We start from the raw sequence: 20340 nt of genomic DNA on the forward strand, positions 1-20340 counted from the left end.
GCAGGACGAACCACGTCAGAGTGCTGGACCCCAGAAGCAAGGGGAGCCCATCAAGTGTCCAAGAACTGCGGTGGTGCCATTTGCCGGTAGTTGAAACCGCGAAGTGCTGCTGATTTGGAAAGATCCTGTGGCCGCCGCGACCTTCGAACTGCAGTGCAGGCGTCCTCCAGAAGTACTCCCTCTTGTCCCCACGACTGAGGCCCAGGAACTGCAGGACTGCAACCAGAACAGAAGCCAGCTGGATCCTCTTCTTCCAACCTAAGGTACTATCTTGACTGACACTGTAGCTTGTTCTCAACTGGAGACTTGCAGTAGCTGCTTTTTGTAGAGTTGCTTGCAGCTTTGCCTTTCACAAGCCTAACAGCCTGTGGCCCAACAGGGATTCTTTTTCTAAAAACTCTAAATAACAGTGTGCAAGACGTTTGTGCTATCTGAAGAAGTGTCTGAGCTCCATAGACATTGTGCAAATTGACTTTGGATGTCCCATCTCCCAGCAGACTCTTCTAACCAATGTTCCCTCCAAGATGTGCGCTTAAAAAGCTTCCTTTTGTTTGCCACTCAGAAGATTTTTAGTAGTGCACAGAGAATTCTCACCTATTAAAATGTTCTCTTAAAATAAGCAACTAGTCTTGATATTCTGCTAATTTGCATTCCACTACTATGCACCTAAAATCCCCATTAGCAAACTACAACACAAGAGGTTAAAAACGAATATGAAAAACTGTTCCATGAACAGAAGAATCTAACCAAGATATGCCTGCACACATTAACCAACAAATGTTCCTCCCCGCCCCTACCCATGACTCCTAAACCTGACTACCACACTTTCAGCGTATGACTCACTTCTGCCCCCAGAGTACATTAAGATACTACCGGACAACCTTGACTGTTCCTCTCTTGGTTCTGCGAAACCTTAGCAGACATGTACCTACATCCACTTGTTTTATGTTTGTTGCAACATGAATGTTCATGCGCCAGAATTTCTGTTACTCATTGTGCATTACCAAAAGCGTCACCCACACTATATAATCTAACTACCAGCTCAATTATCGGATACTAGTGTTAGGCAGAATTGCATGCAGTACCTTCTGGGACGGCCACATACAATTAGTACTACAGGTGTTAGCAAAACCGACCTTTGGTAGAAGTCTGTACTAGCGAGTCTTGTACTAGTCTGGTTGCGAACTGAGCAGCCAGGCTCATTTTAAGAGGGAATGTGAGCAGTACAAGGATGTTACACAGAGGTCTTACAATCACAGTGGTACAAGTAGACATTTACACTCAAGGTTTCTTGGTAAAAACACTAATTTATTAGTTATTTAGAAAACATTCACTAGGAGGCAATGTAATATTATACACAAACACTTCAATACCAAACCAATAAACTTGAGTAAATTAGGCTCCCCTGAAATAGGAGCAAAATGGCATTTCAGTCACTTTAAATATGACTAAAAGGCACAAATTAAAAAAAATAGATCAAATACTTTCTCAAGCAGTGCAAATAGTTTTAGTTCACTATAGTACTTGATTCAGTTCAATAGGCCTAGGCCAAAGTCAATGGGCTAGTGTCTTGGATAGGAAAGAGCAGTTCTTGTAGTAAATGGTAAAGTCTTTGCCAATGTTCTCAGAAGTAGTTTGTACGAAAAAGAATCATATGTTGGGTCACAAGCCGATTAGGCCTGTAAGTTAGGAAAGTTTCACAAACTTTCACCCCGAGAGGTAAATTCTCTTAATCGGGTTAGCACAGTACCTTAATATGAAGGAAAGATGCAGCTGAAGACGTTGGTTCCTGGAAGTTCCTGCAGATCTCACTGTTCCTGAGCCTCAGTCGTGGGGACAAGAGGGAGGACGTCGGGGACTCCTGCACTGCATGGGGACTGGTCAAACAAGCTGGTAAAATTGAAGATCTTCAGTTCAAGTAGCTGTCATCAAGAACACAAGCTGGTGTCCTTCCCCCTGGTTAAACCTAACCAGCTCTGAGAATGGCATCCAGGTGGTTTATGAGTTGATTGGTCCCACAAACAAATTCAAAAGAAAGAAGTCGTCCATGAAGGGCTTCTCCATCAAGATGAACTTGGCAATTCGGACCTGCAGCACGGCTTGACCGGGCAAACCAATGGTTCAGGAGTTGCAGCAGCCGCCCTCTTTCAGCTCGTCTTCGGTACTTCGTTCCAGTGGTCGACTGCTTTCCAGTCCAAGAGACTCACCTTTTAAACAGTTTTCTCCCTTTCATTCCAGCCTAGCTGTCACTTACCCAGCAGGGTGGCTGTCCTTGCCAGACAGTCAGCCAGCCAATCACGTCAGAGTGCATTTGGGTATCCTAGGAGACTAAGCACAGGGAGCTCAGGCACCTACCTCACTCACTTCAGTCCTGTTGAACTGCAAAGTTGCTGGGGATCTTTAAGGCGAAGGGAATTCGCATATTTATGTTTTTCAAGATGGCGCTTTAAGCCCCTTTGTTTAAACAGGTCCCGGTCCTTCGTACGCTGTTTATTTTTGGAAAGGTCCTTCTAGAGTTTTGCTCTGCATGCCAAACCAGGTTTGGTCTCTTTGTTCATTCGCTTTTGGCGGGCTTCAGGAGTGAAGACCGCCTCTGGCGCCAGAGTGTCTGGGGTGTGCAGGAAGTGAGGGAGGTGCCCGAAACTCCAAGCTTAGTCTCCTAGGAGACCCAAATGCACTCTGTGGTGATTGGCTGGCTGTCCAGCAAAGACAGCCACCCTGCTGGGTGAGTGACAGCTAGGCTGGAATTAATGGGAGAGCACTGAATAAAAGTTGAGTCTCTTGGCTTGAACAGAGTCGACCACTGGAACATAGGAACCGAAGAAGAGCTTGAAGAGGACGGCTGCTGCAACTCCTGGCCCATTGGTTTGCCCGGTGAAGCCCTGCTGCAGGTCCGAAGTGCCAAGTTCACATCGACAGAAGCCCCTGCAAGGACTTCTCCCTTTGAGATGGTGGGACCAATCAAATCACAAGTCAGTCACCTGGACACCTATCTCGGAGCTGGTTGAATTTCCTCAGAGTTGTTGCAGGAAACCGTAGAACCAGGGAGAGGGACCCCAGTTTGTGCGCTTTACTCACAGCCACCGAAATTGAAGTTTGCCAAGTGGTAGCTTTTTGACCAGTCCCCGTGCAGGAGTCGCCCGGCATCATCCCTCATATCCCCACGAGTGAGGCACAGGAACAGCGAGATCTGCAGGAACGGACAGGAACAGAAGTCTTCAGCTGCATCTTTTTCTTCATTGCAAGTTACTGTGAAATAAGACAGTACTTACCTCTCGCAGTGAAATTGCTTGAAACATTTGCAACTCACAGGCCTAATCAGCTTGTGAACCAACATCTGAGGATTATTTTTTACAAACTACTTCCAAGAACGAGTGCAGAGACTTTACAGTTTGCTTACCACAACCGCTTTATCCTATCTAAGACTTTAGCCCATTGACTTTGGCCTAGCCTATTGAATTGACTCTTCTGGTGAACTCAAAGTATTTGCACTGTCTAAGAATAATTGTAACCTTTCATGTTCTAATAATCTTTGCCTTTTTCTCCTCTTGAAAAGTATCCTGAAATAGTATTGAAGTATATTTGTGTGTGATTATATTGCCTCCTTCTTATGAATGTTTTATAACCGACAGATGAATAAATTAATAAGTAATCATCAAAGAAACCTTAGGTGTAAGAGTTTTTGAACACTTGATTGTAGACCTCTGAAATATCATTACTGCTCACATTCACCTCAAGATAAGCCTGGCTGCTCAGCTCCGCCACCAAAACTGTGCCGTACAGACTTATACCAAAGGTTGGTTTGCTTACACCTGCAGTCCTAGTTGCGTGTAGTGGCCCCAAAGGGTACTGCATACAAACTTTGCCTAACAAATGCACATCCTATGTTGACTTGCTTGCAAAGTATTGTGGTCTGCAAATATCCCAGTGAGTGTTTACTACAATCCCTCACTTTTTGCAGTGCTCTATCAACTAGTATTGGAGGTGGCAGCATCACTCCTTGCAGCATATTTCTGCATCACTCCTTGCAGCATATTTCAAAGACAAAGTCAGACGTTTCGGCAGTACATTGAAGCAAATGTGTTGCGTGTTTGCTAAAGGATAGGAAACTCTAGTACCCATCTAGACAACAGCACCTTTTCTTTCTATGCTCAACTGTTGAGGGTGTTGCAATATAACCATGTGTTCTGTGTGTGCAGTCTCTAGCATCTCCCTTTATAACTGATCAGAAAGAATTACAGACGAGGGATCCATAGTTACAGAAGGCACTCAGATGAATTGATGCAATTAACTTAAAAAAGTCATACATGTGTGATTTTATTCACCAGGGCTCCATAATAAACCTCAGTAAGGCTCTAGTTTAATTTCAACTAGGCTGTGGTATGGAAGGGTGGGCAAAACTATTGTGCCCCATCATTTAACTCCCTATATCAGGGGTACAAGCAGTGCTATAATCAGATTTTGCTCCCTACTTTGAGTCAAATGATTTTTCAGGGAGTTAAAAAATTAATGTTTGCCAATAGGGGTACTCTGATTATTAAAAGATGTTCTTTCCCCATAAAATTCCTTTTGAGACCGGGCATTAATATTAGAGTTCCTTCCTAAGCCACTGCTCCACTGGTCACTAATTAGAAAAAATAGCAGTGAAGCTTTGTAGGTTAAAGCAATGATATGTTCACCGTTTCTCGTTTTTGTTATCCACATGTTCCTTTTAGGGAGTAAAAAGGCATGGTGCATATGTCTTAGCTAAAAGGCTGGTGTTATCACTACCCACAGAAGAACGTAATATGGATAGTAAGCAGAGGTACAGGAATTTTGGATCATCATATTCTAAGGTGCAGTTATTCTGATGCAATTATCATCCTTACACAAAATATTAGAAGCATGTTCTCCTGGCCCTTGAATTACTAAAAGTTGCACTCAAACTCCTTTCAGCATGTTTGACACATTGCTTATAATTGCCATTAATCCATCTGCAAATGTATTCCATCTGAGTTTCCCCGACAGCCACATCAGTTATGACAAGAGGTATTTTGTAATACAAATGAGTGATTCCAGGAGCATAAAACATGCAGGGCCTCATTACGATTTAGGGCGGTACCTGGCGTAAATCAGCCAGTATACAGCCCAAATGAATTACTGTTACCGCCACTTGGTCCGGAGGAATTTCCGCCGGATTACAGTTGGTGGTCGCGGCGTAATTCCCCATCCATATTGAGTCCATTGGACTCAATGTAGCTTTTTTGGTGGAATTACCACAGCAGAAATTGACGATTTCAGCTTTGCGTTGGGAGGATTTACCTCCAGGATTTCCCTGGAGGCAAATCATCCACTCCAGGTCCGACATCGTAATTTGGTGTGGTGGCAAAGGTGGCAGTAATTGAGTTACCACAAACTTTACCACTCACCGTCAAACTCGTAATGAGGCCGACATTTTTCTCTGTGCAGAAGTATGTTTTCAAGGTACTCTGGCAAATATTGAAGTTTTGGACTGGTTGATGAGTTTTCTGTTATTGTGCTTGTACCGCGCCAAAGCCTGTAGGCATCCATGCGCAGAGAGACAGATAGTGACAGAGAAAGCTACATGCAGGTATTCCTGCTAATTTAAAAGATGCGTTTTCAATTGTTTCCAGAAGGCGAGGAGGTTCTCTGTTTTACGCAGTGATTGAGGTAGGGCATTCCATGCCTTGGCCCCTTAAATATGAAAAGCCTATCCAAATTCACAGGCTCGTTTTACCCGATGCAGTACCAGTAAGGAGTCTTCTGCTGACCTCAGATTTCTTTTAGGCTGGTAAGTGTTAACTACATCCTTCAGATAGTCGGGTGCCTTACCAAAACGCATTTATGGCATATGGTTAGCAGTTTAAACTGAATTCTGGCTCCCACTGGGAGCCAATGTAGTTTTTTTCCTGGCTGTAGAACGCTTCATCTGGCAGATTATGCGAATAGCTTTGTTCTGCATTTTTTGTAATTCTTGGACGTCAGCTATATTTGCACCACCTAGAAGTGCATTACATTAATCCACTCGTGGCAGGATAACCGCTCTCACGAGTTTGGTACGATTTTTGATTGAAACCAATGGTGCAACCTGTCTGGTGATAGTTGGTACTGATAGTAATGGCTGCAACATGGGCTTAACAGTATAAGCTGTTTTCCATATATGTGCCTAAGGTCTTTACTTTCTTCGCAACATTAATTTGGCTACCATCTATACTAAAGCCAGTGTACTCCTGACCCCAGTTGGATTTGTGCCTGCCGGGGGCCAAAGAGCAGGAGTTCAGTCTTGGTAGCATTCAGGCAGAGCCAATTTATGGACATCCACTGTTTGTTTTATCACTTGATATACTGCATTCAACATGCGTTGGTCCTTCATGATCACCTGTGAAGTCAAGTACCAACTCAAAACCAGTGTAATTACAGAAAAAAATTCGTAATAGATTTAACTCGTTACAAATAGGCTAAAATGTACATGTTAAACAAGGGGGGGAGGCATGCCCCCTGGTGGGGCACTCCACACGTCATGGTTTGTAACTTAGAGGCACCATCACCCCAATGCACTTGTAACCGGCGGCCTTCCAAAAAGTATCTCATCCAGGGGATAGCATTTTAGCCTCCCCCCCCCCCCCCCCCAACAGTCTGAATCCAATCAAGTAATGTTTTATGATCTAGCAAGTCAAAGGCTGGTGATCGGTCCAACAACATCAGCAGCCCTGACTTGCTATGCTCCAATTTAGAGCATATATGTCTGCAGGTCAAGAAGGGCACTTTCCGTTCTAAACCCTGACTGTTTAGTCTGTATAATCGCATATGACATTTTAACTATGGGCCTCATTACGAGTCCGGCGGTAGCCGTGCCGGAAAAACCAGACCGGTAATACCATTCCACCTCCATGATTGCCAGAATCACCAGGGCATTACAAACCCGGTGACCCTGTAATTCGAGGCGGAATTCTGTAAATCCCCATTCCCATGGAGTCCTATAGGACTCCATGGGGATGGGGACCATGGAAACACTGGTTCAGTCTATGACAGAGCCGGTGTTTCCATGTCCGCCTGCAGGCAGGTGGCGTTACTCCCGCCAGGTCTGACACCTCCCGCCTGCAGGACTCGGAATCAGCCGGTCCAAAAACAGTGGATGTGGATTTACCGCCACTATTGTTTCCGGACAGGCTGACTTGTAATGAGGCTATGTGTTTGGAAAAACTGTTGGAAGATTTTGAAAGAAATTCAGTGGCTGGGAAGTGGACATTCCTTTCCAAACTCATCTGCGATGATAGCTCACAAAGTCGCTTACCTCATTAGTCCGTTGCACACATTGAAAATAATGTGCGCACAACAGCCAACCGGCTTCGCACAGAGAAAATTAGAAGGAACATTGCTTATGACCCATTGACTTTGGTTTTACTGTCCCTCATAGGTGGTGCATAAGTTTAACTTGCATTGCTGAGAAAGGTCTAACCTAGACTTCATTGGAAGATTGTAAAGTATTCACATGTTTTTAGAACCTGTTAACCTTTTGCACAACCTCAGTATTCCATCAAGTGTAAAAAGTGATATCAAAGTCCACAGTGTCCTAGTAATTGAAGTCACCAGTGGCGGGTGGAGGGGTGAGGGGGGGGTTTATATGCCAAAATGGTATCTACTTGCTTAACTGAAATGTATTTTTATTGTTGTATATTGCCCTTTCTAAACAAGGCTTATTTAAAACCAACCGTAAAATAATTATTTTACTAGAAACCCTATAAGTGTCTTTTGGATGCTTGTAATTGTGAATCTCCATATTACACCTCACATGTACCCCCACATTGATATATGTCAGGCTGCTCAGTCACTACCAACTTGTGTAGTACAAACCTATACCAATAGGTGGGTTACCCATTACCAAGAGGACAAGGCTGGTGTGGTCACCCACAGGGTTACTACGTACAATCTTGCCTAAACTCCTCTGGCAGCCACCTTCAGATTTGCTAAGCACATAAGTGGCAGTATGACCAATAAGAGCCACTGAGGGGTAGGAGGGATTGCATGTGAATAATCCACACTAGACTCATGCTGGAGAACACTTACAGGAAAGTGACGTGTACCTTCTCCAGCATGGTGTCTGGCATGGATTCACATGCTCATGAATAACCAACACATAGAAGTACAACATTACACAACCACGGGAGGTGGCAAGGCTCAACAGAAGCAATAACTCTTACCTCTGGACCAGACCAAGCGAACAGGTTGCGTAGCACTGCTTGGCTGACACTGGACTCCTCTGGAATCCCCGTCGATGCAGTGGAACTGCAGCCCTGCAGATTTCCAGCACAATCACACTACACAGGAATGCCATCGGCACAGCAATCACTCTGGTGGAGTGGGCTCTCGGACGGCAGGGCAGCAATCCATTCCCCAACCCATGAGTGCGTGATGCAGCCGGAGAGCCACCTTCAGATGGAAGCCTTGGACAAGGCCTTCCCATTCACAAGATCAAAGTTCACAAACAGTTCTGAAGTCTTCCAAAACCTCTTTATGCATGCCACATAGCACTTAAGCGATTGAGCAACGTCCAGCAAGTGCAAGGCCCTTTGAGCCAGTGATGAAGGCTTCTGGAAAAACGCAGTTAACACCAAAGGCTTGTTGAATTGGAATTCCAAAAGAACCTCGGCATGAAAGAGGGGTGCGTCCGCAGCACCACCCTCGACTCGTGGAAAGTCAGATAGCTGTTGTAGGATAGGGCCTGGATCTCGCCCATCCTCCTGGCAGAGGTGATTGCCACACGAAAAGCCGTTTGTCATCAGAGGAATGAGAGGGGCCTGATGCATAGGCTCTAAAGGGGGCCCTCCATGGGCCTCGTCAGCACCATGTTGAGTTCCCACGCCGGAGCATTTACCGGTGGGAAACATCGAAACAGTCCTTTGAGTAACTCCTTGACGAGACAGTGATACCAAAGAGAATGGCGTCCTGGAGACCTGGTGTAGGTAACAAGTTACTTACCTGTAAAGTGTTCTTCTCCAGCATGTGTCTGGCATGGATTTACATGCTCATGAATATTCCCCGTCGTCAAGCCAGGAATCCCCAGAAAGTACAAAAACAAACAGTTTCACTTGCATGTCTTTTTCCTATAAAGCAATCACTGAGCTCTGGGTCATACTGCACCCAGCCAATGACTGCCCTCTCCCTAAGCCCCTCCCCTCTGGCAGCCATCTTCAGAATTGGTAGCACGTAAAGTGGCAGTATGACCAAGAAGAGCCGCAAAGGGGCAGACAGGAGGGTTTGCATGTGAATCCATGCCAGGCAAAGTTTGTATGCAGTACCCTTTGGGACCACTACACACAACTAGTACTTCAGGTGTAAGCAAAACCAACCTTTAGTACAAGTCTGTACTACACAGTTTTGGTAGCGTTGCTGAGCAGCCAGGCTTATCTCAAGAGGGGAATGTGAGCTGTAATGATGTTACACAGGTCTACAATCACAAGTAGTCAAATATACTTACACTCAAGGGTTCTTGGTAAAACACTTAATTTCAGTCAGTTATAAAACATTCACTAGAAGGAGGCAATATATATGATATGAGATTTTATTTATATCACGCTTGTACACAGGTGTTTGAGGGTAACCGGGCGAAGGGAGGGGAACAAAGGAGAAACAAAAGCAACAATCTTACTAGCCCCAGTGACATTGAGAACGTTTAAGTGCATGGAAGAGGGGAGACATTGGAAAGTGCGGAGCATAGGAGAGAGCAGAATAAATAAGTCAAATAAATAAAGGTGATAGTGGTAGTGCAGCTGGTAGGTGGTAAAGTACTGGGTTAGTCAGATAGGGTGTATCTGATAAGTGCAGAAGGAGTTGGGTGGGGGGACTGTATGGGTAGAGATACAGGCCCCAGTGCAAGGGTGGGGCCCGGAGGCAGTGCAGGGTTAGCACGTACCTGGGCTCGAAGGACAGGGTGGCCAGGTGCACAGTGCCGAGAGAGAAAGATCAGCATGGGAGAAGAGTTGCAAAGGCAGAGGCAAAGAGGAAGGTCTCAAGGAGCTTCCGGAACCGAAGATAGTTCTCCTCAAGTTTCAAGGTGGCATGGAGGCAGTTCCAAAGGGAGGCCTCAGCCGAAGACAGAACTACCCACAGCTCGTTGCTTTGAAAAAAGACTGACCTTGAGCGAGTTAGAGGAGTGACGGGAGGTATTTACGGAGGGATAAGTTGAAGGTATTGTGGACCCAGGCCCCAGAAAGCCTTGTGGACAATGCAGAGGGTTTTAAATTCAATCATTGCATCCACTGGGAGCCAATGAAGGGATTTCAGAGATGGAGCGATACGATCTCAGGACTTGAAGTCTTGCAGTCCTGTTCTGGATTAGCTGTAAAGGGCAGACAGCGGAGGGAGGTAGATTTAGAAAGAGGCTGTTAGTAGTCCAAGCTAGAGCGAATCAGAGCTTGGGAGACAGTAAGCTTCTGATGAAAGGAAGGGAAGAGTACCTCTAAAGGAGGTGCAGTAAGAAGTTTGACTTTTTAGAGACGTCCGATGTGTGCGGAGTCAAATATGACCAAGGTTCTTATCCTCGCAGGTAGGGGCAGGAGGGAGGCCGGCCAGAGTGCGGGGAAATGATGAGGAAGGTGTACCAATGAGGAGGATCTCTGTCTTGTTGGCATTTAAACAAAGATAACTGGCGGCACACCAATTTTGAATGGCGCTTAGGCAGTCGGAGATGGGAGAGGAGGTGGCCGAAGGAAGCCTCAAAATGAGTTGCGTGTCAGCATAGCACTGGAAATTTGAGCAGAAAATTGAAATTCAGTAGGCTAGAGTTGCCAGGTATTGGTTGAAAAGCCAGGGCGAGAGGTTAGACCCCCTGGGGAACACCACAGGTAGAGAAGGAGATAGAAGATAGGAAGGACCCAAGTTGTAGCTGGGAGCATTGATCAGAGAGGATCACACACAAATACTTCAGTACTTTACACTGCACGTCTGAGGCATTTACACTACTTTGAAGTAGGAGCAAAAAGGCATAGGTTAATAAAAAGATCACAATTATTCTTAGACGGTGCAAATATGGTGAGTTCACCAGAGGAGTCAATTCAATGCAATAGGTTAGGCTAAAGTCTTGTTTAGGGTAAAGCATGTCTGATAGTTAAGCGGAAAATTCTTTGCCAAAGTTCTCAGAAGTAGTTTGTAAAAGAACAAATCATATGTTGGATCACAAGCTGATTAGACCTGCAAGTTGCAGAAGTTCCAAGCACTTCGCATTGAGAGGTAAGTTCTCTCGGTCGGGTTTTCACAATACCTTACAATGAAGAAAAAGATGCAGAGTCTGTTCCTGCAGACCTCGCTGTTCCTGAGCCTCAGTCGTGGGGACAAGAGGGAGGGCGTCTGGAGACTCCTGCACTGCACTAGACTGGTCAAAAAGCTGGCAACTGGAAAAACTTCAATTGCGGTAGCTGTAGTCAAGCACACAAACTAGTGTCCCGCTCCCTGGTTATTCGGTTTCCTGCAGCACTCTGAGGAAAATACAACCAGCTGCGAGAAGGGTATCCAGGTGGTTTAGTGTCAAGTTGATTGGTCCCACCAACTCAAAGGAAGAAGTCGTCCTTGAAGGGCTTCTCTGTTGAGATGAACTTGGCGATTCGGACCTGCAGCAGGGCTTCACAGGGCAAATGAATGGTCCGGGAGTTGCAGCAGTTGTCTTCTTCCAGCTTGTCTTCGGTTCTTTCGTTCCAGTGGTGGACTGCCTTCCAAGCCAAGAGACTCACCTTTTATTCAGTTCTCTCCCATTAATTCCAGCCTAGACTTCACTCACCCAGCAGGGTGACTGTCCTTGCCGAACAGTCAGACAATCATGCCAGAGTGCATTTCGGTCTCCTAGGAGACTAAGCACAGGGAGTTTCAGGCACCTCCCCTCCCTTCCTGCCCACCCCAGATACTCAGGCGCTTGAGGCGGTCTTCATTCCTGAAGCCCGCCAAAGGAACAAAGGGACCAAACCTGGTTTGGTGCGCAGAGACAAACTCTGGAAGGACCTCTCCAAAAAGAAATGGCAAAAAAAGAAGACCGGGACCCATTTAAATAAAGGGGGCTCAGAGGCCATCTTGAAAAACATGGCTCCCGCGATTTAATGCTAGCGGTGTTCGCGGTCGGGAAAGATCATGGTAGTTTGTTGCAAAACCATTGCCACCCGCCATTTTGAGAGGAAAGGCTAGCATTTGACTGCTACAGGAGTTTCTAGACACAGGGGATACTAAGTAACCCCTCCAGCACTATCGTAAGACAGGGTGTGCTGGGTCTAGGAATTTGAATAGACTAGCTAAATCTATTTCACTTTACTTGGGAAACAGTAGTTTATCCCAGAGAAGGTATTTAAACATTGGGACAGCCTAAAATGTTTCCATGTGTCACTGCACTTAGGGTGCAGTGTGACAAATGAAGATGACTAGGCAGGGGAGGTGGGCCCACTGCCTTCTTGCTCCACTCCATGACTGGGTTGGAATTCTGTTACTAGAGATTACAGGGCCAATCCTAGATATACCTACACACCTGTGGGCAAACTTTCAGGTTCACCCCCACAGGATTTATAATGGCGGACATACGGCTAGAGACTGGCCTAAACCAGCCTAAATCCCATTAGGTGGAGCAAGGCCAGAGTCAAAGCGACCCTGTGTGTGTGTAGAACAGTCATTTTGTGCCTTTATTGTGAAAAAGATGGCGCAAAAACAAAATGGGAGAGAAAAGGGCTAAAAAAAAAAAGAAAATTTACAAAAAAGGACGAAAAACAAATACACCAGTACCCCAATGGCTACCAATAATGTATACTGGGATACTAATGTAAATCGGCTTGAAAAAACTAATACCTGCCATCAGCCTACGCCTGACAAATTCAGGATGACAGAATCATGCTAGGGACAAAATAAGGGAAGGAAATGGGCTACCATGGAACCATATACTAAACATGAAATACTGCCACAGGAGTTATGCTTAGAATTTTTGCTATGAATAGTTATCCTTAAACTACTGACCACAGTAGTACCTTCCAATTTCACATCTTACCCACATCAGACCACTGTTAAGATTGAAGACATGTATTCAACTGCCTTCATGTTATTGGATATCATAGCTAAGCAGGCGCAGTCAAGTTCAGCATCTTCACAACTGAGTTCAACTACAAAACATGAAATTAAGAAAAGCTTGTGGAACTCACCAACCAGTACTTGTGCAGCTGGGTTGTCTATTCCAATAGCTTTGAGAATGGTGGCCCCATCATTAGTTACTGTCACAGAGCTATCTCGTCCACTGCTTATAAGTATTTTATCCTGTTGAATACAAAGAAAATACAAAAAGAAATCCAAAATGTGACGTCAATATTTCCAGCTTAAAAGTAAGCAATGGACTGACTTTACGCATGCATGCTTTTTGCACTGCTATAAACTAGAGATTTAGGAGATCTATAGGTTAACGCTGCACATTTTATACCTTGCTACAAGAACATTTCCCCCCCACCCCCCAGACTACGCAACACTTAAATGTACAAAAGTGTTGCTGGAGGTATAATGATAGACAGCCAGCTAAAACAGGTCTGCTTTTTCGGATAAAGCCAACAGATCTAATGAGAATATTGTCAAGCCAGAATTCGGATCTATGTGATAATTGCGACGGCCAAAAATGCAGACTTTTTTTTTGAAAATTTAGTTTCATTAAGCTTTTATGGTCATGTCATGAATAAAAATACATCCTGCGACATAAACGAAAGATAAATGTTCACAACTTTTGCCCCCCCTCCCTACACTCCCACCCTCCTCCCTCTCCCAGACCATGGTACATTAAATGATAATAGCAGGGTTCAACACATCTCACAAAGATTATCTCTCTCGAGCACAAGGTGGCCCCCCCATAGAGGGGGGGGGGGGGGGGGGAGATGCCCAATCCGCAAGGGCCAAGCTATGCGAACTGCGACTCCTGTTTTAATAGGTCCCTCTCAGGCAAAACGGGAATGTCCAAGCGAAAATGTTCACATCTAGGGGACCGTCCAGAGCGCGTCGTCTCTCAAGCCGTTCTCCCATATTTGTCAAAGAATGGAAGCCATAGGCCCTCAATATTGGACTTGGATTCGTCAATTAAGTGGGTCAAAAATTCCATATCATAAATTGCCCATATTTTAGAAACCCAGTCTCCCTCCCCCGGAGCACGGGGTGATTTCCATTTTTGGGCCCAGCAGCATCTAGCCGCAACAAGCATGACATGTAGCATGTGGTCGCGTTTCACCTTCGGGCCCCCCTCCACTTCAATGCCAAACAATATTAGCCAGGGGGATAGTGTCCATTCCATCTACCTCTTTTATCCAAGATCGGACTTCTCTCCACTCGGTTTGTGCAGCATGACATTTCCACCACGTGTACATAATCCCCCATTTCGTTGTGTCATTTCCAACAATGAGGATCAGAGCCCCTTCTCATTCTGGCTATCCTTTGTGGGGGGTAGTGCCATCTATGGACCAACTTCAGGGCCTGGTGGCAGTATTGGGGCGCAGCTGTGGAGCGGTTGGCCTGCCAACATATCTTGGTCCATCTTTTCTCCGTTATAGGGGTGCCTAGGTCCCTCTCCCACTGTGTCTGGGAGGAAGGGAGTCTCGTGGGGTGGAGAGCAGCAAAAAGCCATAGAGCCGTGATATAACCCCTTTCATCCCCTTATGTGCGATAAATTTCTCGAAATCTGTTAGATCCCTCCTGAGGGTATCTCCCCATCTGTTCTCGGTACGGGCACCCTTTAGTTGTAAGTATCGTAAGGGGGAAGACCCAGGGCGTCCTTCAGATCCCCCAAAGATATGAACCCCCCCCCCCCATCCGTCCAGAGTTGTCTGGCTCTACAAAGACCTGCCTTGTACCATTGCTGGAAGGCCAGTGGCTCTTTGATCCCTTCCCAGAGTGGGGGAGCCCAGATACAGCTCAGGGGCGAGGGCCACATTGTGAGCCACCTAAGATAGCCCCGTTCCTTCCATATGGTCCATATCACCCCTAGGACTGGATGTCTCAATACTCTTTTCGGGATGCTTGCTTTTGGGACCCAGAGCCATTCATCTAGCGTGACCGGGGAGAAAAGCAGATTATCTAGTCCCACCCACTGTTTCTTCGGGCCCATTACCAAGTGGTCTACCAGAATTCGTAGCTGCGATGTCTTGTAGTATGTGTCTAAGTCAGGGAAATTAACTCCACCCTCGTCCTTGGGCCTTGGCAGTGTATCATAGGCGATTCTGTGGGATTTTCCCACCCAAAGATAGCGAAGAAGTCCGCTTAATCCTAGGAGGCACGGCTTCGGTATCTGGGTCGGCAACATTTGGAACAAGTATAAAAATTTGGGAAGGATCACCATCTTGATGGAGTTAAGGCGAGCCATCCACGAGAGGCCAGATTGTCCAGCGCTCCAGGGCTCGTTTGACCGCCAACCAGAGAGGAGGGTAGTTTGCCTTGAACAGGTCGGTCAAGTCCAAAGGCATCTGGCTCCTCAGGTGGCAGAACCCCTCGGGTTGTTTACAGAACGGGAGACCCTCAATATATTGTCTCTGTGTCTTTGAGTTGGCCTACTGGAAATGTGACTGACTTGAGATGGATTGGAGAGGTATAGCAGGACATCATCCGCAAACAGGGTTATTTCCCCCATTTTGATACCCTGGATTTTGTCGTTTCGGCTGATAGCTATGACCCAGGGCTCCATTACTAAAGCATATATAAGGGGGGGGGGGGGGGACACCCCTGTCTTGTGTCCCTTTCTAATGGGATAGCTTCTGATTCACATATGTTCACTGTAATTTTTGCTGAGGGTTGAGAGTAGAGAGCTCTCATCCATCCTCGCCATTTGGGTCCCATCCCCAGGGATGATGGGACAGTTTCCATGAAGGCCCAGCTCACCCTATCAAACGCCTTCTCTGCGTATAGGGACAGGTGAAGGGCACCCTCCCCCCCTAACTGCCTTTGAACTCAATATGTGTAGGGTTTTGCGCATGCCATCGGCCCCCTGTCTGTGCATCACGAAGCCAACTTGGTCTGGGTGGATCAATCGGGGAAGACATTTTTCTAGGCGGGTTGCCAGGATCCTAGTAAAGACCTTTGCATCCGTATTTAGTAACGAGATGGGCCTGTACAAGCCGCACTCCACCGGGTCCTTTCCGGGCTTGGGGATTACTGTGATTATGGCCTGTAGGAATGTCGGTGGGATGGTGTCTGAGGTTTTAATGTGATTAAAGAGTTAAGTAAGCGGCTGTATCAACACAGATTGGTATTGCTTATAGAAGTCAGCCGTGTAGCCATCTCCCCCCGGGGTCTTGCCTACTTTCAATTTCTTAATGGCCTCTTCCACCTCTTCCCCGGTTATCTCCTTTTCCAGTGTTTCCCTCCCCAAGTCTGAGTCTAGGCAGGGGGTGGTCATCGAGATATCTTATATCATCTAATGATTCGCCGTTTTGTTTAGTGTAGAGTGCCATATAGAAGTTTGCAACGATTCGGCTATAGGCCCTGTTTTTGACTGGGCGTTACCCGTCTCATCTCTGACCTTCTCTATCCGCCTGCCCGCTCTGTTTCCCCTCAACCTGTGTGCCAAGAGGGTACCAACCTTGTCTCCCTTTTTCGTAATATCTCTGCTTTGTGTATCATTTTTTTAGATCACTTCCCCAATTAAGATCGTATGTAGAGCTTGCCTCTTGTCCCTCATTTCACTCAGGAGGTTTTCGCGGTCTACGTTGTCTTTCGTGAGCTGGGCCCTCAAGGCCCGTAGGTCCCCACGGAGTTTAGCCTCCATTAGCGCTCTCCCTCGTTTTCTGGCAGAACCCTCTGCAATTAGGAGGCCCCTGAAAGTGGCCTTTGCTGCCTCCCAAACTGTGGCCATTGGGATTTCCCCAGTATCATTTATCCTAAAGTAGGCTTCTATTTCTTTCCGTAAGAACTCCCCGAAGACCTGATCCCTCATGAGGGTATCCTTACAGCACCATCTATAGGATTTCGGGGTATCCTGCAGTCGCCATTCCATGACAAGAAGTTTGTGATCTGACCAGGTCACCGATTCGACCATAGGGTTCCCAACCTCCGCCCCTAATAAGTCAATTCTGGTATATGTTTGGGGGTGGTGGGGATGGTGGAACGTGTAGCCCCCTGGGCCCTGCCTGCATTTCCGCCCAACGTCTACCCAATAGTATTCTTGGAGGAGGTCCCTCATTGCTAGGTTATCCCTGGTGGGGGCTTTTGGCCCAACCCCTCTGATCGGCCACCACTCTGGTTGGGGGTCTGTGATGAGATTGAACTCTCCACTCAGGATCATAGCTCCCTCCGCCCAATCGTCCATGACTAAGGACTTTGTGAAGAAATTTGATTTGGCCAGTGTTTGGTGCGTACAAAGTTGCCAGCGTAACCCTCATGCCTGCGACAGGCCCTTGATCCCCAGAAATCTACCCCCAAAACCTCTCCGTCTCAACATCGGTGAGGTGAAATGATTTACCCAGGAGAATACCCACCCCCTCCTTCTTAGAGGATTTATGCAAGGCCCAGAAGTTTTTACCAATTTCCTTTCCCTTTATCGCCAATTCAGCCCCCCTCCTATAGTGCGTTTCCTGCAGGAAAAGGATTAGCAGCTTTTGTTTACGAAACATGTTGCTTGTAAGAGACTGCTTATTTTGTGAGTTTAGGCCCTTGACGTTGAGCGTACCGATCCTTCCCTCAGCCATGGTCGTCGCTATCTCCACCCTGTAGAGTTTCAGTGAGCTCCCCCCCGCTTCATCAATTGGATTAAGTCCCCTTGCCATGGTATGGTGCCCTCGTATCCTGTATCCCTCCCCCACCCCTTCCCTTCTACCCAGTCTCCCTTACCCGTTGTGTAAGGCGTTAGTCTCCCTTGCCCAACAAGCTTCGGGGTTGGTTAACGAACCACCAAGACCAAGGCTGCTGCCCAGGCCCCGGGAGATTAGATGGTACGGAACGTACCCTCCAACTTTTTATTGAAGTACTCTTCCCGAACCTAGTCGGGATTTCTGTCCCCATGTGGAACCCCCACTCAATTCTCTGCCCCCCCCCCCCAACACACTGCTTGTTGTGTGTCTCCTGCATCTTACTTTGGCTTGGAGTGCGGGCCGGGAGCGACCGTTAACATCGGAGACCTCAACCCGCCACCCCTAAAAGAGGTCGGTGGGCTATTGGCTCCAGCATAAAAGTGCCTCCAATTTTCAGCTATCAATAAACAAGAACCTTGCCAACAGTGGCCCCACTCCGCATTCGCCAAACCCGGGTGACCATCGAGGGGGCCACAAGTGAATGAACTAAGACTTAAATCGGGCACGGAGGCCCCCCGCATCCCAGCCCCATCCCGGATACCCCCACCCAACCGGTTTCAAACATTGTGTCATATCAATGAACCAAATATTCCGCCAACCTTGGCGGCCTCAACAAATAGTGTGTGGCTCCCCCAGGACTGGGGAGACCCCAACCGACTGTATGAACAAGTGTTTCCCAATGCGATCACCATGGTCGGTTGGCGGATGCCTTGTTTTTTGGAACTTCCGTGTGCCCTTCACCTTGTGTTTCCCCTGGGCCAAGGAAGGGCCCCGGGGGTCCCGGGCAGTGTCTCCGCCAGTCTCATTCCAGTCCCTGGAGGGGCCCGTGAGGGCTGACAGGCCCCGATAGATCACCGCCCTGGAATTGGTTTATTGCATGTCTCTCAGAGTCCTTGCCATCTCGAGTATCCGTCCTTTATCCCTGTAGTAGTGGAATTTGGCAAGGACATAGCGTGGGCCCCTTTCTCCTCCTCCCGCCCGGTGGACTCTGTTGATCAGGATCGTCTCTCCCGAGTCGGTACCTAGGCCGATCCTGATGATGTCTTGCACCTTGGCCTCTAGGCCCCGTCGGGGTCTCTCTCTCCACCTCTGCAAGACCGAAAATGCAGAGGTTGGTCCTCCGTTACCGGTTCTCCATGCCGTCCACCATGCGACGGAGCTCCCCCTCTCGTTGCTGTAATTCCTTGAATCATACCTCCATTTATATTTCCAGGAGGGCGGTGGCTACCTGGTTATTCTCTACCCCCTCCATTCTGTCCTCGAGGGTGGAGACTTTGGAAGGGAGGTCTGCCAGTTTAGCCCCCATGTCCGTTCTCATTCCCCCAATTTCTTCAAGGATCGTTTGGATGTTTTGCATAGCGTTCATATCGGGGGCTTGGGCGGAGGGGGAGGTCCCTCCTCCGCTTACCGTTGTGAATTGGTATTTCGCCAAGGTTTCCTTCCAGCTCATGGGTTGCCTCTCCCCTGCCGTCTCCGTAGTCGTTCAGTAGCCCCAGTGGTCCTTCTCCGGGTCCGGAACTCGCCCTCGATCTCTCACACCGGACTTGGCGTCCAACCTGGTCTGAAGGGCCTGCACTTGTTGGGGATTCAGTCCACCCACCAGAGTGGGTTCCGCCACCCCGGTACGTTTTACTCCTTGGCACTCCAAGGGCTGGGTCCCCGGTGGTATTCCAGCGTTGGCAGTTAGCGTATATGAGGGGCTCTGCACAGTTGGATATCCTCTCCACTAGGTCTGGTGCTCTGGGTCACGCCAAGTCTCGACGGTGCCCCAGCCGCAGTCCCCCCCGTTTAGCCCGAGAGGGACAGCTGCCCTATGAGAAGGTGTTTGGCCCGTATTACTGGACAGTTGTGCTCCGACCGGGGTCTCCGCTGATACACTGGAGCTATCGTGGGGCTGTCAGGGGCCAGACCGTGACCAGGTTTGTTTTGATGGCGTCCCCCCCAGGGTGCCAGGACTGGGCGGCAGCCCGGGAGTAAACCCCCGAGTAGTGGGTCCTACTCTGGTCCTGGAACGGGCTCTGCTGGTCCTGGGCACTCACCTCTCGCTGCGTTGTCTGATGCTGGCGGGCCAATGGGGGCCCCCGGGCGCGCTCCCGCGTCGGGCCAGACCCCAGATGGAGCTGGTCACAGTGGTAGGTGGAGGGTCCGAGGAGCGGGCCAGCAGGCAGCACGCCGCCGGCACGCAGCGTGTCCACGGCGCCGCTGTGAGGAAGGGCCCGGGCGCGCTCCCGCGAAGGCCCGGGACTTTGCGACCCCACAGGAGTAAACGTGAGGGGGCAGAAGTAACTTCTTGGGAGCCCCCCCCCCCTCGGCAGTGAGGGCCCCCGCGTGTCCCCTGATGTGCCTCCTAGTGGGCCGAGCGATCCTCCTAAGTTTCCCTGAGAGCCGGGGGTGGGAGGGTCTCCGTGGGTCCCGCGGCCCCAATGTCCGGGGGGGGGGGGGGGGGGGGGGGTTCGCCGAGTGCTTGAGCTGGAGGGGGTTTGGCCAAAAGGTGTGCCGTGCAGTACGAGGTGTCCGTCTCCCGCCGAGAGCGGGGATGCAAGAGGCCCTCCTCCTGCGTGTGTCT

The 20340-nt window shown here is 48.2% G+C and overlaps 1 protein-coding gene across 1 annotated transcript in view; it reads right to left on the minus strand.

Moving 5' to 3' along the window:
* CCT2 (chaperonin containing TCP1 subunit 2) overlaps positions 1–20340 on the minus strand; it is a 404766-nt gene that overhangs the window by 231249 nt on the left and 153177 nt on the right. The window contains exon 4 of the mRNA XM_069629411.1: positions 13167–13278. Within this exon, the coding sequence (XP_069485512.1) occupies positions 13167–13278 (112 nt within the window). The remainder of the gene's footprint in view (positions 1–13166; positions 13279–20340) is intronic.

The sequence above is a fragment of the Ambystoma mexicanum genome, chromosome 12, assembly GCF_040938575.1.
Source record: "Ambystoma mexicanum isolate Mex_15411 chromosome 12, UKY_AmexF1_1, whole genome shotgun sequence".
NCBI lineage: Eukaryota > Metazoa > Chordata > Amphibia > Caudata > Ambystomatidae > Ambystoma > Ambystoma mexicanum.